Source organism: Telmatherina bonti, assembly GCF_933228915.1.
Source record: "Telmatherina bonti genome assembly, chromosome: 1".
Taxonomy (NCBI): Eukaryota; Metazoa; Chordata; class Actinopteri; order Atheriniformes; family Telmatherinidae; genus Telmatherina; species Telmatherina bonti.
Genome location: NC_136619.1, coordinates 30,422,895 through 30,439,313, shown reverse-complemented (window position 1 = coordinate 30,439,313; position 16,419 = coordinate 30,422,895). Strand labels below are relative to the sequence as shown.

Below are 16,419 nucleotides of genomic sequence, written 5' to 3'. Positions count from 1 at the left end.
TTCATGCATGCATACTGCAGGTGTCGGTGTACAATTACATATATTTCCAATGCAGTTTGATCTTTTTCCTTTATGGTCAACCTGCTTTTCTCCTCTTCACTTTCCTTCCCTCCTTCATCGTATGTTGTTTCTTTTGCTTCGCTTTCTCGAGCATCAGCACATAGATTTGGTTCCAATTTGTGTTTTTATGTTCTCATATCACCACAGTAATGGGCAGACTCGTTAAAAACGTATTTGCCAATGCGACTATTTTCTGATGTGATTTGTCATTCATACATGCAGGTCTGTTTATGCAGAGGGGAGGGAGGGCGGTGGGGGGGGTGTTGCAAGTGCAGGAAGCATAGGGAAGAAAACAGAGAGCGTGGGGAGGGGTAAAGCAAAACAAATGACTGCAGAGGTGAGTGATTTAGGCTGTCATCAATCCATTGAATGACTTGGGAAATGTTAGGGTGGGCTTAACAACTGTTCAGATCAGACTGGTGCTGTCACAGTGAAATGAAATGGAGATAACAATGCCTCAAACCTGATATGACAGAGCAGTCAGAAAATACTCATTTTAGCTCACACATGCATACACACATATTAAAAGGCCATTTGCGGGTCTTCAACTGGCCTATAGAGGGCAGTATTCACCTGAGAATAGAAACGCTGTTTAAACTGATCGCCCCCCCTCCCCCCACACACACACACACACACGCCAGTACACACTGATTAACAGAAACTTGTAATCAATGCTGAATCTTTAGATATAGCATCAGGGAGCTTCTGTTTGCATATCCCAATTTATTTTTCAACACATTTTTCCTTATCTCTGTTCATTTCGTGATGAAGGAGAGTAGACTGGGATTTTCTAGATGTTGTTGAACATACAGAAGCACTTTTAGTGATTTTGCTTTCTGCAGGAAGAGATGGAGAGAGGAGAGAGAAGCCTAATGAAGTCTGTTAATTTGCTGCTATCAGAATGAAAGTCTCAGACTAATTATGGCCCTGGGTCATCTAGTCTGGATCACAGGGAGAGGTGGCCCTGCATGGTTCACTTTGATTAGCTCACTCACAACACAGCTCCTTCACTTCATTACACTGGTCTTCCTCTCTTTTCTTACACTCACTGGCGCTCGCACACCCGGTGGGGGGAAGAGGATACTTCATACGCAATAACTAGCTGCCCCCTCTCACTGCTATGCAGCATGGCCGGATTGTGCGCATTGATAACGCAGAGAGGAAAAGGTGAGGGCAGATGCTCGTTGTCCAAATGACAAGTGGATGTCTTCCTGATATCTCTTGTGCTTCCTTGTATGTTTTTGTCAGGCTGACTGAAGTTCAAGACTTAAAGGAATCTGAACCATGCAGCGAGTCAACAGTCAAACTGTGCAGCCTGTCTGACTGTTCTTCTCCCCTCTGCTGACTGTAGAGTTGACAGATGTGTCAGAATGGTGGATTTGTTCACTTGCTGCAGACAACCCCCCTCCTGTGCATCCGATGTCTTGTAGTGGATTTGGCTTCAGGCGATGGTGTGTGTGAATAATATATAAAAGTATATAGATATGTGTGTGTGTGGGTTTGTGGTATTCCTTGCATTGTGAGGACACTAATCTGCCTACGCTTCATTGTGGGACATGTCTTTCTAATGGAGGAAGGAAAAAAAAATGGTTGTAACTTATATTCAATTTTTAATGTAAATATATCTTTTAAAGCGAGTGTGAGGTAGCTGAGGTTAAGATTAGGCAGATTTGAGTTTATAGTTGAATATAGATGTTATATCCTCTAAAGTCACATGCATGGCTGTGTGTGTGTGTGTGTGTGTGTGTGTGTGTGTGTGTGTGTGTGTGTGTGTGTGTGTGTGTGTGTGTGTGTGTGTGTGTGTGTGTGTGTAAGTGTGTGTGTAAGTGTGGTGTTTGCAAGACCTCTCCAATGAACTGCATCACAGAAACTCCCTTAATGGCAGTTATTTTATACTTTACCTGCAAGAGTGCGCTGATTAGTTATTAGAAAGAACACGGTGAATTAATTACCCTTTGAAGACTCCTCCCCTCTCAACTTTCCCCTCGCTGTGCGCTTATTTGCTTTCTCCAACCGAGACAATCATGTCACTATATCATGGTTTAAATAATGAGGTCTCATCAAGACAAGAGTCTCTTCGGAAACAAAGGCAGACAAAAACAGGATAACCGTGTGTGCCGTTGAAGCATTCAGTCACACTTTTTCTGTCCTGCTTGCCTCATAAAAACTGTTGACCAACTTGACACAAATGCTGCAGCCGTAAGCAGCACTTCCAAGCACGGGCTGTTAGTCGAATCTGTGTTAACACATGTAGACTGCCAAAATAAAACCAGAATGATAATAACATCATAGACTTTCACTGCTAATTTATTTTTACATCTGTCATCAAGCCTGGTTTCCATTAGTCCTCATCTGTTTAATGTAGACAAGAGGGGAACTTAGATGGGCCCATTGGACTTTTTTTTTTTTTTTCTTGCTTCAAAACTGCTTTTTTTTCCCCCACAACAACAATCTTCTGCAGCCTGTAGAAGTGAGCAAGATGGGCTTGTTAACTCTCCGGATTTAATCCACCTTGAATTAATTGGATGTTTGATTCAGCTCAACTGGATTTTATTGGTTTCAACTTCTTACATGGCGAGGGGTGGGTGACGTATCCAATATACTCGATCAGTCCAGAAATGTTTGATGTGCTATATATATATACTGTCACAGCATTGTTTCAAGCCATCTGTGTTTAATTTTCTTTGTAGTTTGGCTTCTGTCAGTCACAGCAGCTCCTCCCCCGCCCATCCAGAAACCTCTCTACGTGCTGTTGTCACAGGAGAGACTGGAAAAAGGATGGCGACGCGGAGTTGGTGCATCAAGCTTGTGTTAAGGGGATGGAAGCTGAATGTGAAATTTTCATTTTAAGTAGTAATAAAATTACCAGAATGACGGGGAGGATTTATTTCTTCCCATAGCAGACATGTATTTCTTGGTATAACACCAGAGGAGAACTGGAGGATAGTGGGGGGTGGGGTTACTAAAAATTAAAATTAACAACAACAAGAAACCAAAGCAACACAGGTACACTTTTACTGTTTTTTGTTAAAAGCTTATGAGCCAGGTCTGTATTATAAATGTAAAAGTTTGTGCCATTAAACTTCTTGTCATCTTTCTTTTTTAACAGTTTGCTGATTTTAGTTTCTCTTTATACATAATAGTGTTGAATTCAGTATTAACAGTCCTTTAGGGAATATTTAAACACATCAAAGTACATATTGTGCAGCTTGGTAGAGTAATAAAAAACAAAAAAACAATATTAGTCAATCAGTCAAATGAATCAGCTGTAGTGGGAATAAATGTTATCATTTTTTTTACTTATTTTGGGTTGGCTTTGCTAACAAAGTTGCTTTGTGTATTTGTTTTATTAAAAATGAAGCACAGATGCTCACCATTTTGATGGGAATGATGCCATTTTACAGTACGTCTTCTTAATGGTTCCAGTTCTCTACACTGAGTGGGAAATACTTTCTTTTTCCAAATAAATTACCCACAACATTTATATGACTGCTGTACTCCTCAGATTGCATCTTTTACTAGCCTTCTTAGCCAGTCAAAAATACTTATCTTCACATGTTTGTTTGTGTTGGAGAAGTTTTGTGTGCCCTTCTGTCCTGGGATAACATCATTCTCTTTCTGGAAGCTATAAAAAAAAAAAAAAAAAATTCTAATTAACTTAAAAAAATCAACCATCAAGAAGTAAAAAGCAGAGCAGAACCCATGAAATGTGGTCTTTAGCAGGCATATGGTTTTAAAAGATACTTAAGCTAGAAACACCTTGTTAACATGTGAAGGCAAGCTGTGATGATGATTAGATTTTGCACAGACTCAGACATTTACAGCATTAAAATGAACCAAATTAATAGAGGAGAAAATGTAAACTTTTAAAATCATATTGAAACACTTGTTGCAAATCATAGTATGCAAAATAATTTTATTTTATTATTGAGGCCTACTGAGCCCTACTTCCAAACAACTGTGTATACATCCTCACATTTGGAAGTACTCTGTAGATTTTCAGGCCTTTTTATTAGAGCAAGACATAAAGAAAGCAATTACTTTGGTGGTTGTTGTTTTGTTGTTATTCCCAGTGCTGCGATTCTTGTTTTCTGTTGTGAATATCGGTCCAGTCCTTCTACAGTCTATTAACCTTACAACCAGATTTCTGCTTTACTTTGAACACTTAAATATTATGCTGCTCAGGTGTCATCATTATACAATAAAAATGTTATTCTGCTTTCCTGCTATTCAATGATAAAAGTAAGTATTTTAGAGATGTTTAGATTTTGGTTGCAGACTGTTAAGTCAAATGATGTGGACACAACACTTCATTAAGTGCGATGGTGACATTAGCTGCCTCTTCAATAAGGAGATTGATTCAATAAGGTAATGTGACATTACACACCCGCTATCTTTATTAAGAGCTGTTTTTCTTGGCATAGAGGGGCTTTGCTGTTTCTGAAAATTCCTCTCGCCCTTTTTGCACTCCCTGTTGCTTCTGATAATTTAAACAGACTGAACCGAGGCAACTCAGTCTTTAATTAGTGTGTGTATTCAGAGAGAGGGAGCGTCACAGAATAAGGGGAGTGACTACAGCATTGCTGTGAGAGCATTATGAAACATGCTTAGCCTCCCACTTAACACATACTCACCAAGTGGGCTCCATGACTACCTCCATCGCTGGCCCATATGTGTATCAGTGGATTTAAACCATCCTATCAGCCTCTTTACTTACACACAAAACACTAATGTTAGACAAATGTTCATCAGTCCTGCCTTGAGCGGGCTCTGTAATGACGGCAACATTCATACGGAATATGTTTTCACATCAAGCTATCAAAAGTCAAACACCAAGTTAGTTAGCTAGAAGTTAGATTCAGTCTCCTTTCACACATATCAGCAATTACATCTATCTGTTTCAGATAAAGTAAAAAGTAGAGACAAACTAAACTCTGTTCTCCAGATGATGTCTTCTTTTGTGCACTTACAGTCAAAATCCCATTCAGAGGCCGTCTTTAATTCATCCGTAATCAAAGTTGAACCCAGCTCAGGATGGGTTGATTAAAAGCAATCAAAATGACATTTGTTGCAGGGGTTAAACATCAAACATTTACTCCTGCCCTGATCTGCAGGCTGCACATGGGGTTTCATCTTCCAAGCTGAAACCTGAGTTGTGTGCTGTTTAAAGACAAAGCACTGGTTATGGATCAGGAAGAAAGTCCCTCAGGCGAGAAGGCATGCTAACCATTCTTCTGACAGTTCTTTACGTTACTTGATAACATCTTTGACTTTAGTGTTAGATACTGGCTATAGTATGCTGTAATTTGACCGTACTATTTGGATCTTGTGTGTGTGTGTGTGTGTGTGTGTGTGTGTGTGTGTGTGTGTGTGTGTGTGTGTGTGTGTGTGTGTGTGTGTGTATGTATGTATGTGTGTGTATGTTCTGTGTATGGGTGTGTTTGAGGAAAAAAAAAAAGAAAGCACACTAGTTCCAGTAAGCTGTTTTCTCTGATTAGAAATCCAGGCTGATAAGATGAAGTGGTGGTGGGAGTGAAAGGGGCCAAGGAGAAGGAGGGAGGTGTGTGTGCGTGTGCGTGTGTGTGTGTGTGTGTGTGTGTGTGAGAGAGAGAAGGGGGTGAATTTGAGGTGTAACTTGCTTGTCTCTGAGGCCTGCCTGTCATGTACAGCATCAGTCATGCTCTTCACAGCATTTTCATTTCATCCACCACTCCCTTTAGTGCTTTGATGGCAGAATTCACTGATACTGCCATGTGGGAAGGAAGGGCTGCTGTTTGGGAAATGTGTGTGTGTGCGGTGTTCCACGCTGTCAAGTGTCTTTAAACTGTTGCACAAATCGGATCAAAACCAACCAGCAGAATTATAACAATTGAAAAGAGTAGAGAACTCTTACAAGTGCAGCACTGTATCCCCAAATGACCTCACCACTAAACATTGCTTTTGCTGAGGAAATAATAAACCTCCCGCTGATGTTTTTGCCAGAAACACAAATAAACTTGTTTGTTTGTTTTTGGTTTTTTTTGCCGTTATTGTGGGAATTATCCAGAATGTACTTCCCCAGCAGTGTATTACATTAGGAAAAAAAGAAGAATAAGAAACAAGTCCAATGTCTTTAGTCTGGTTTTCATACATATTCCTTCTACTATCTTCATCTCCACCACATTGTTTAGATGGTTCACATAAGTGGAAGTAGGTTTTATCTATTACAGCATTACAGTAGGTCTGCATGGAAACTGAAACTTTTTTTTTCTAACTGCGATATATGTTGTGATATTTAAAAAAAACAAAAAAAACCAAAAAAAAACCAAAACAGTCATTTTCTACAGTTGACTTGAAAAGCACTTTAAGTTACGCTGCCCTGATCTTACCTCTAGTGAATGGTACTAGTTTGCTTTTTGTATGTACATGAGAGTAATGCTTGTCATCTTTTATTGCTTGCATTCATTGTGCTGTGCTCTGAATACATATTTAATTCTATGTGCAAATCTGAATTGGACTTTGTCAGGTATCCTTGAAGTTGATGAGAACTAGCTGAGTTCATTTGCCTCCTACACTGCAGGACCCACTATGTGACTGCTGCACACATGTTCATTATGTTGGCAATGCTCATGCACTGTATTGTGCAGCTTTACATTAAAGCATTCATTTTTTTTAACTGAATCCAAAGTGATTTTTGTCTATTTATGAGGCTCGAGACGTATAATTCGGAATGGAAGCTGCTTCCTGAGCTCCATTTAAGCTGGAAAAGATTAAAATGAAGTGGGACACTTTCTGGTCTGAGCTGGCTTGCAATAAACTTACATAACGGGGAGGCGTTTTCCCACATACAACACATTACTCCAGATTTTTCCAGAGATTTGTCTCTCCTTTGGATGTCCAGTGCTGCTGTTTTATTTCTCCTTGAGAAAATAGTTTTCAGTAAAGACGACTGATTCTACCCACTTAAAACCAGTTCATATTAATCTTGCTGAAATCATCATCGGCCTGAATGCTCCGGTTTCATTTCATCTAACGTTTACATCATTGAAGTGAGCCTAATGTCAACATTCTGTGATGGAGGAGGCAGAATTCTGCACTGGCAAACGGGGCAGAATGATATATCATTATTTTGTGGGCTCAGATATCAAAACTACCTCAAAATGGATACACGCTTACTAACATGTAGTGTCTGTATTTCCCGTAAGCACAGTGTGCTACGTATGACGTCACAACGTCACAACGCTGCAGTCTGATGGTGGTCGCGTTGATTTTTATAATGTGAACAACCCTGCAAAAAGAATCAACTGACTTTAATGTGGTTATAGCAGCACAAAACAAAATGTAGATTTCTTTTTTTTTTCTTTTTTCTTCTTTTTTTTTTTTGTCTTGTCCAGCATTTAGGCAAGCAGAATGATGGTTTGGATGCTGTGTTCTGCTGAGCAAATTTTCTCTGCCAAGGGAAGCTTTATAGATATAATGATCCCCCTGACTTTCTGAATTTTTATTTTATTTCTATGTTTATTTTGTATTGTTGTTTGAATTGTAGAGTTTGTACTGCTGGACCAGAGAGGACAGACAAAAGACAGAAAGAGAAAGGAGAAGAAACACCTCATAAGAAAAGGGAAAGAGATAAAGGGAGAGAAAAGGGAGAGGAAAAAAACAACTAAAAAATAACCCAAAAACAAAAAGAAAGAAAACAACCTATAGATGTATACATACACACATACAGGCACACACATACATATACACACACATACACACGCATACATACACATACATATACACACACGTATACACACATAATATATATATATATACACATATATATACATATGTACACATATACATATACACATACATACATTTACACACACACCTCTATGCACACACATACACACACATACATACGTACAAACATATACGCACTTGCCAGTATTAACACATATACATACACATACAAGCCAACTTTAGATCATAGTAACTAAACTATGAATCTAAAAAGTTAAATATAAATGAGAAACAAACAGAAATGAGAAAACTAGCTGCTGTTAGTGAATAAAACTGCGTGACGACTCGGTGACTGTGTCACATGCAGAACATGCAGAGTGGAACGTGTAAAATGTAGATTTCTAATGGAGGCTGCAGCACAAGGAGAAAATCGGTTCAGCTTGTGGGGGATCGGATCATTCTGTAATGTTTGCCTGCTTGTAAAAGTTGAAAGAGTGTGTAAGTGGGTGGGAAGAGTCCAAAACGATTCTGCCGGCTTTCTTTCTAATTAGATCTAAGAAAAATAACCAGAAATGAGCATGAAGACCTGCGCTGACAACACAGGCTTGGTAAGATATCCATTTATAAGTCCATGCTTTTTTTTTTTTTTTCTTCTTTTGCTCGCTCTCCCAGACGAAGCTTTGTATTCTAGCAGCGTGTTGGAAAAATCTGCTCATCGTCGTATCTGACAAATGAACTGTAGCCGCGCTGCTCCTTTGCTGCAGTATTTGCTTCTTTCCAGCTTGTTGTGTGATGCAGACTCCCCACTGCTCTGAGCTCACAAGTGTATCCTTATCTCTCCCACTTCCTGGGCGACAGCGCTATCAGATAAGTACAACCATCGCCACTCCCTCTGATTGATTAACCAGTGACCTCTGACCCCCTGCAGGACATTTTAATTGGCTGATGTATAATGAGCGGCCTTCCCTGAAGAGGAGCCGTTTTAAAGCTAGAGAGATTGAGGGTTGATGTTGGATGGGGGGCAATCTAATTAGCTGATTTAACTGATAACACCCGAGGTGATGTGGAGCGAGCGTGCATGTGTGTGCAAGTGTATGCACAGCGCAATGCGATTTCCATCTTATCACTTTGTCTCTTACAATAGAGATGTGTGTCTTGCAGTACTACGTGAGTTTGACTCATGACTTCTTTGACCCAGCAGAGTGTATTGATATGTGCAGAAACAAGGTGGTTAATACTCTGATACAACATGTTGTGTGTGGGTTTTAATCTGTTTGTGTGTGCTTTATGTTATGGTATGCAGATCAGTGCAACATCTACATGGGGAAAGCTGGAGGCTTTTAAAGCTGGCTTCCCAAACTGCATTTTAATATCTTAAAGCACCAAATTCCAGATTAAATTCACTTATGAATATATGCTTAAACCCCATTTTTTAGTGGTTTCATTTACATGTGATAATTTACTGTACTTTACTTTCACGGTCTCTTGAGCAAGCAATGTGCTGCAATAAAGTGCTTCTCAGCATTACTTGAAGAACAGCGAGCATTTACACAAGAAGCTGCTAACTGGTTACATTCGGTGTAGTTTCACTGCAGCAAACGAAGCGCACACTGTCCTTAATGTCTTTGGTGAGCCTGTTTTTAAAATTTTAAAGACAGTATCAGGCAATGAATATTTTACTTTATGTGGCAATATCACATGCAGCGCCTTCTGGACATTGGTGGGAGGTGGAGTGTGTTATATCGCAGCTCCATCGCATGACATGAAAGATATTTAGAATCCTTAAAGTAACGCTGTTAAACACACATTCCTGACATCTTTGGGAACATTTGGTTTTGACTGGGTTTATAATGGTAAAGATGCGCATAAATTAGTTGTTGAACATAAAGATACCTAATGTGAACATTTTTAGTTTCTCTCAGGCTGTATGGGAAAAATTTCCTTTTAGCTTGACTGAAGTATTGACTAACACTCTCCCACATCATGAAATTATTCATTATGAACACAAATATGAACTTTTTAGAGAAATATCTTATTAAAGTGGCTGTTACTCTACTTATCTGTAGATTTCTCTACGGGAGACTTTTAGCGTTTTCCACTGCGGCAGTAAAGCTGCGGCTTCATCCTCTCTCCTCTCTTCTCGCCACATTTTCCATTTTTCTCCTTGTGTGTCTCTTTTTCCTTTCTCTCTCACACCAAAAGACTGTGAGGAAAGTGTACCAACAGAGGAGCCACGTAAGTACAAGGATAGCTCAGCGTGTGGCCATGTTTTGTGTTTCTCTGTGCATGGTGGGTCCTGCAGTAGGCGTGTGTGTTTCTGGACATGCTACTAGTCTCTGTCATGCGGGAGCTCCAAGTGTACCTCTTCACTTTTTAATTAGATACAGGATCCTCGAAAGGCGAAGAAGCACATGTGGAACAGCAGGCATACCTTTCCTGCGGATTAACCCCTGTGTTCTTTTACACCGTTCCCGTCTTTTAGTCTCTCCTCTACACACACACATGATAATTACAGCACCAGACAATTACCCAGCATACTCCTGGGATGCACATTTTGTTCTCTTAATCTTGTGTCTTAAATAATTAAAAGCAACCATGACTTTCTCTTTGTGAACATGAGGGCACGTTTACGTAAGAGTCTTTATACTGGTTTCCTGTTCTGGATTTCAAGGTTCATTTTATGTAAACCAATAGCTCCGTCAACATCCCACCAGCTAATTTACCTTCACCTATTCTCTGATTACTGAACAGTGTCCAACACGGTGTCTTCTGTCAAGCCGTGGTGGTCCGATACCTTACCTTGTCAGCCCCTTCACACGTCTCTTATCTTAATCCTCGTCTTATATTGTTGGTCAGAGGCATCCCATCATTCTTCATGTGGGGAAAAGTATGTACAGACACAACGTAACCACAACAACGGCAGGAATGTTTGTTGTCATACTTCACAAGCTGTTATGTGTGCTGTATTCCAACACTGTTCACGACGAAAAATTTTCTGCATCTTTGGTCGTTTTATGACTGCTCTTTTCTATATTTTGTTCCCCGATGAGAACAAGTAAGCAGCCCCCCCCTTGATCTGAATTTGTGTGTGTCAAGCGTGTGTCAGCCGTACAGTTGGCGTATGCCCGTCTGCAGCTTTTACTTTTTTGTGTAATAATTCAGTGTTTTTGTCTCTATCAGCCAAAAAAGAAGAGGAGGATCTGGAGGATAAGAAATCCATTAAGAAGAGAATTAAAGAGCTCAAAGTGCTCGATCCCAAGATTGCACAAAATCTGTGTAAGTATGCATTTCCTTTCAGCCCGCTCCCATTGAGATTTACATTTATACGGACATGTGACTTTTGTTGCTTTGTGAAAAGGCGTCTAGTTTTTTTTTTTTTGTTTTTCTTTTTTTTTGCAATTGTAGGGAATTTGACTGAGAATAAATTGTAAGTTTGAAAATATAGGTGCAAATTTTAGCAGCTGTATGCACATATAGGGAAAGATAACTAAGTTAATATTTAAGAAATATCCATTTTTTCCTTCTTTTTTCAGAATATCAAAAAAATAAAAATGACCTGACTCTATAGCTGCATATTTATTCTTTGAAACAAGAGTGCATGCAAGTGTCACAGATGATGATTGTTCTTCATATGCAGCTATTTAGTGAAGGATTTGGGATGTTTGGATGGAATTATTCCTGCGGAGGACGTTTTTCCTGGTCACCCACTACCCTTGGGTCCCTTTTTACTTCTGCCACAGATTTCCATCGGCTACATGTTCCTGAAAGCCTTTTGGATGCAAACAGGCTTTTTCTTTAAGCATTCCTGTTACCTGTCGTCTCCGAATTGCATTTCAACATTACTCCTTATTGCTTGATTGCTATCTTGTTATCAACTTCTCCTGCCCGATATTAGATCTTTTATATTTCAGGCAGCCTGGAGTCCATGGCCGGTTGTAATGACCAGGTTTGAGGAGGCAAAGTACTTTCAATTTGTGTCCCTTGGCCTTTTCTTTTTTTAATGATGTCTGAGGCCTTGATAAAAGTTAACTCAGAGCAAAAGTCTCTTGCTGTGTTCAGACAGTTTGTAAGATCCTTGTTTTTTCTACTCTAACGCTGTAAGATTAAAAAAGAAAAAACATAAAAACAATGGTTTTGATCCATATGTCAGAAAGTAAATGTTAATCTTTAATTTCCTGCCTTTTTCAGACTGGCTCACCTTGAACTCACTGAAGCATTTATGGTAACGGAGTTGCCGAAACATTTGCATGTTACATCATGCGCTTGCTTAATGCTACAGCAGTTGTTATGAAGCGGTGCTTAGTATGAACCTGAGCATTCACATGTATGACTCATCTCTCCACACTGTGCTAATCAATGACGTTAATGATCCATTAACAAACGAAGAAGAGAAAGGAGAGAAAAAAAACAGAAGAATGCTGCAGCATATCATCACATCGGTGATCGTTTTTTTCTCTCCTGCTCAAATACGCACGCACGCACACACACACACAACGAATGCATTCACACGTGTGTGCTCGGCCTTAAAATGATCATTTTAAAAGCACCCAGCGTTAATGAGGATCCCACTGATCTCTTAAGCACTCTCAGATCTTAGCACCTCATTGGCTTATATCAAGGGGAGCTGTGACCTTTGTTTCATGTATTAAAAGAAAATGGGACTAATCAGCCCCGTAACAGTGATAAATCATGCAGCTGGAATTATAAGGCAGGACTGAAGAGCTGAGAATTTATAAAAAAAAAAAAAAAAAAAAAAAAAACAAAGACAAGAAGACTGGAGAGAAAGTGGGTTTGTGTTCCACCATAGGAGGGAAAGAGTCTAAAAGCTTTGAGGCTGGAAAATGAGCACGTGGGGTTCACGTTTTGATGCCTTATTGATGCTTTAGTGGTGAGATGCTGTTTAAATGTATTCCATCTAATTAGTTTTGATGTACAGCCATTAAACTAAGGAGCTATAACTACTGCATAAATACTGTATAACCTAAAGATTTGATATTTCTATACAAGTTTTAAAGAGACACAAAGAGAAGCAAGCTAAGCAAAGGAGATGAAGCAAATGTATTAGTAAAAAAATCAACATATCAGTAGAAAAATGATGACTAGATGTAATGTAATGGTTACAGCTGAATGTTCTGGGTTTTTCTCTGGTCATGCTGCTCATTGATACTCAGAAGCTTTTGTTCATTCCTCCTTTCCAAACAGTTTCGGCAGGTAGTTTTCAGTAAAGATGACACCCATTCATGTCTGGTTGTCATCATAAAGCCCAATAGCACTTTAAAATGAATTGCTAATCCTGCAGGTTTGCATGCTTTTGTCTCCAAGAGATATTGTTTTTGTTAAAATATACTGACCAAAGTGTTGCACATTGGTCTGATATGTTAAAGTGGGTTTTTAAGCCCCATTTTTTTTGTTGTACCTTTCCACAGGTTCTTGAAACATGACAAAAAGAATGGTAAATTAGATAGTTGCAAGTTTTTCCACAGGAGAGGAGCCTAAAAGCCAAGAGCTCCACATCTTGTTCTGGACATTTAGATTCTTGGAACACAAATAGGCCCTCATTCTGGGAGTAAAGAGCTCTATTGGACTGGAAGAATAAGTTCTTTTTAAATACGTTTCCAGTTTCTTGGCTTTTAAGGGCTTTGTATGCCATTAAAATAATTTAAAGTTATTTTCTGAATGTAATGGGAAGCCAGTACGGGGAGGTTGTAAGAGTTAGCATTATTTTAGCTTAACTGGAAGATTTTAACTGGGTTGTAAACCATTATACTCAGTCTTACATGTGATGAATGCATGTATCGGTCTGTCAGCATTACTGTGGGACAGGATGTTTCTGATCCTGCTAATACACCTATTCATCACTTGATCAGGTAAACTGTGTTAGTACTGATTTGGACCCCATTTTACCATGAGGCCTGCCTTCATTCTTTGTGATCACACAGTTGCTGCAGATTTATTGGCTGTATATCCATGATGGATAGATCCCGTTCTACAAAATCCCGCTGGGGCTCTATCGGATTGAGATCAGGTGACTGTGGAGGCTATTGGAGTGCAGTGAATGTGCAAGAAACCAGTATGAGAGGATTTGAGCTTTGTGGCATGGTGCATTATTCTGCTGGAAGCAGCCATCAGAGGATGACACACAGTGCTCATAAAGTGAAGGAGAAAGTCTGGTTAGCTGAGACGATTAGCTATTTGTTTTAAGAAGTTGGACAGGTAGAGCTAACAAAGTGACCGGTGTGTGTATTTATTTTTGCTCTTGAAAAAACAGTATTTATCTGTGGTGTGAAGATCTTTTGATAATTAAACTGATGTATATGCGGAAGTAGTTTACACATGTCTAAGCACAGTTAGTCAGGCAAGCTCAGTCTGAATGCTGCCGTTTTGTTTTGTTTTGTTTGGATCATGTCGACTCAGTTTTAAGGAAGGTTTAGGGATTGTTTCCCTTTCCATTGTAGTGTTATATATACCAACTCCTGGCAAAACTACTGATCCAAGTCTATTTTAGCACCATGCAAATACTTCTGTAAAATCTTTCATAGTCTCTGGAGTGAGTGACATTAAATTAGAAGTCATTTCATTTCCAACCTCGGGTTATAAAGTGATTTTAATCAGTGACATATTGTATAATCTGACAGTGACGGAGGAGAAGCACAGTTCTGCTTTCAGAGTTTCTGTTAGAGACGTATTCCTTTACAGTAGAAACGTAAGCCGTCACAGGTTGTGGTTCTAAATATTCGTAATATTTCAAGTTGTGCATCATCTGGATGTTTTTATTATTTATTTATTTTTTTTTTTTAAATGATCCCAGCTGCTAGACTAATGACATATACTGACATGGCATTTACCATTCAGCCCTCGTCGTATCATTTGCTTGAGGATTTCATGCTTGCTAAGCCAGTGTGACTTTAAAAATCAAATAATCCACAGCAGTTTAATGTCTGACTGAATCATGCAGTGAGGTGTCTAGAATTTGATTTCTTTGGTTCCTGTGTCATTTTCTTAATGTGTGCTTTCAGTTTCTTTTTTTTTTTTTACCCATTTTATTAATTTGTACAAGTGTTTAATCATTTTATTTCTTCTCTAGCTATCTTCCTGGGTTCCTTCCGTATGCCTTATCAGGAAATCCGTCGCATGATAGTGGTGGTGGATGAGGAACAGCTCACTGAACCCATGATCCAGGTAGGACAAGCAAAAAAGTTTCGCACTTTACTTTCTTATGGAAGTTTAGTGGAAGACTTGAACTGCTGACAGTGAATCTGATCGTACTTTACTTGGCACATCAGTGTGCCACTGTGGCTGGAGGTGAATCTCTAGCCCTTCTCCTACACAGCTGATTACGTTTATGCTCAGCCTTTACCTATTTTCTTTATTAGTTGTACAACTTAACAAGACACGGAGCCTGAGGCTGAAGCACCAGGCATCTGTACATTTCCTGTACAGCAGGTGTGGAAGCAGTTGGTGAGCACAGGCAGTCTGGTAATTAATAAATAAATAATTACTCAGATGATGTTTAGCAGACTTTATGTTTTGATTTGATTTTGCTATTTTGCTGCCCCTCTTTTAATCTGCTTTACCGTTAAGCTTTGTGGTCATACTTTTGGTGTGTTCATGCCATGCATGCAGCACACTTTGCATTTTATGGATTTGTTTTTTAACTTTAATGCGCTCTTACATCATTTGTCTTTGATTCTTTCGTCCAATAGGGATAAAATAATCCATTTTAAGTGGCAGACTGTCTGATCACTGCTGCTTCATTTTGTTGCTTTTACTGGTTTTGAAGAGGAGTCGAAGTTACAGTAGGTGACTCCTCGTCTCTCCTAATTGATTTAATTCTCAGAACAGAAATTGAGATTTTAATTTCTAACTCTGAGAAATATTTCTGGCTCTTCATTGGATCGAGTTCGTGTTTGTTTGTAACCCAAATACTCACCATAGCAGATATCTGAGTCATATCTCTTAAGCGCAGTCTTAAAATACTATCATAAACAGGAATGTAGTGATAGAAATATCTGGTACAACCCTGTCTGATACAAGGCTCACAAACTGCACATCTATTTGTAAACATGCTCTGATGCGACAGTTCTTTACAGCAACATAAATAATAATCTTTGTTAGTTGTTCATTTTTAAAAAAAAATGGTAGTATGTCTAAAAAGGTATTTTCAAACAAGGCTGGACATGCTAAAATGAGATTAAAAGTGTTTCCATTGCTGGTTTGGCAGTTTTATCATCAGTAAATGGAAGACTTCAAAAGACCCAGAACTGGTCCAGAAAGTCCACAACAACATGAAGCAGTGGCATTATTAAGTAATACAGGGATGTTGGACAGCAGTGTATGATATACACAGGCTTGTTTATTATTTATTCATTCTCTCTGGACTGCAGGTCTCAGCTGCTTCACAGCAAGACAGACTGAGCCGCTACTAGCTGTCTTGCCGATATATAATCAACCGATAGTCGATAAGAATATGTCATTGTCAAGAAAATATAAGTTCCCTGTTGTAGTCCCAACTGCAGCATCCACAGTGAGACCATGTCCATGCAGCTGAGCTGAGTCATGGGATGCGGCACAGAATGTCAATTAATCACGTCCCATTGTACTCCAGCCCAGATGATGGCAGGTGTTAAGGTTTTTAGTGTCAATAATTCAGAT

The 16,419-nt window shown here is 39.2% G+C and overlaps 1 protein-coding gene across 1 annotated transcript in view; it reads left to right on the top strand.

The window, feature by feature from the left end:
* LOC306759536 (protein diaphanous homolog 3-like) overlaps window positions 1-16,419 on the top strand; it is a gene marked incomplete at both ends in the record, with an annotated part of 164,955 nt that overhangs the window by 50,621 nt on the left and 97,915 nt on the right. The window contains 3 exons of the mRNA XM_079245205.1: window positions 9,961-10,002; window positions 10,948-11,043; window positions 14,852-14,946. Of these exons, the coding sequence (XP_079101331.1) occupies window positions 9,961-10,002; window positions 10,948-11,043; window positions 14,852-14,946 (233 nt within the window). The remainder of the gene's footprint in view (window positions 1-9,960; window positions 10,003-10,947; window positions 11,044-14,851; window positions 14,947-16,419) is intronic.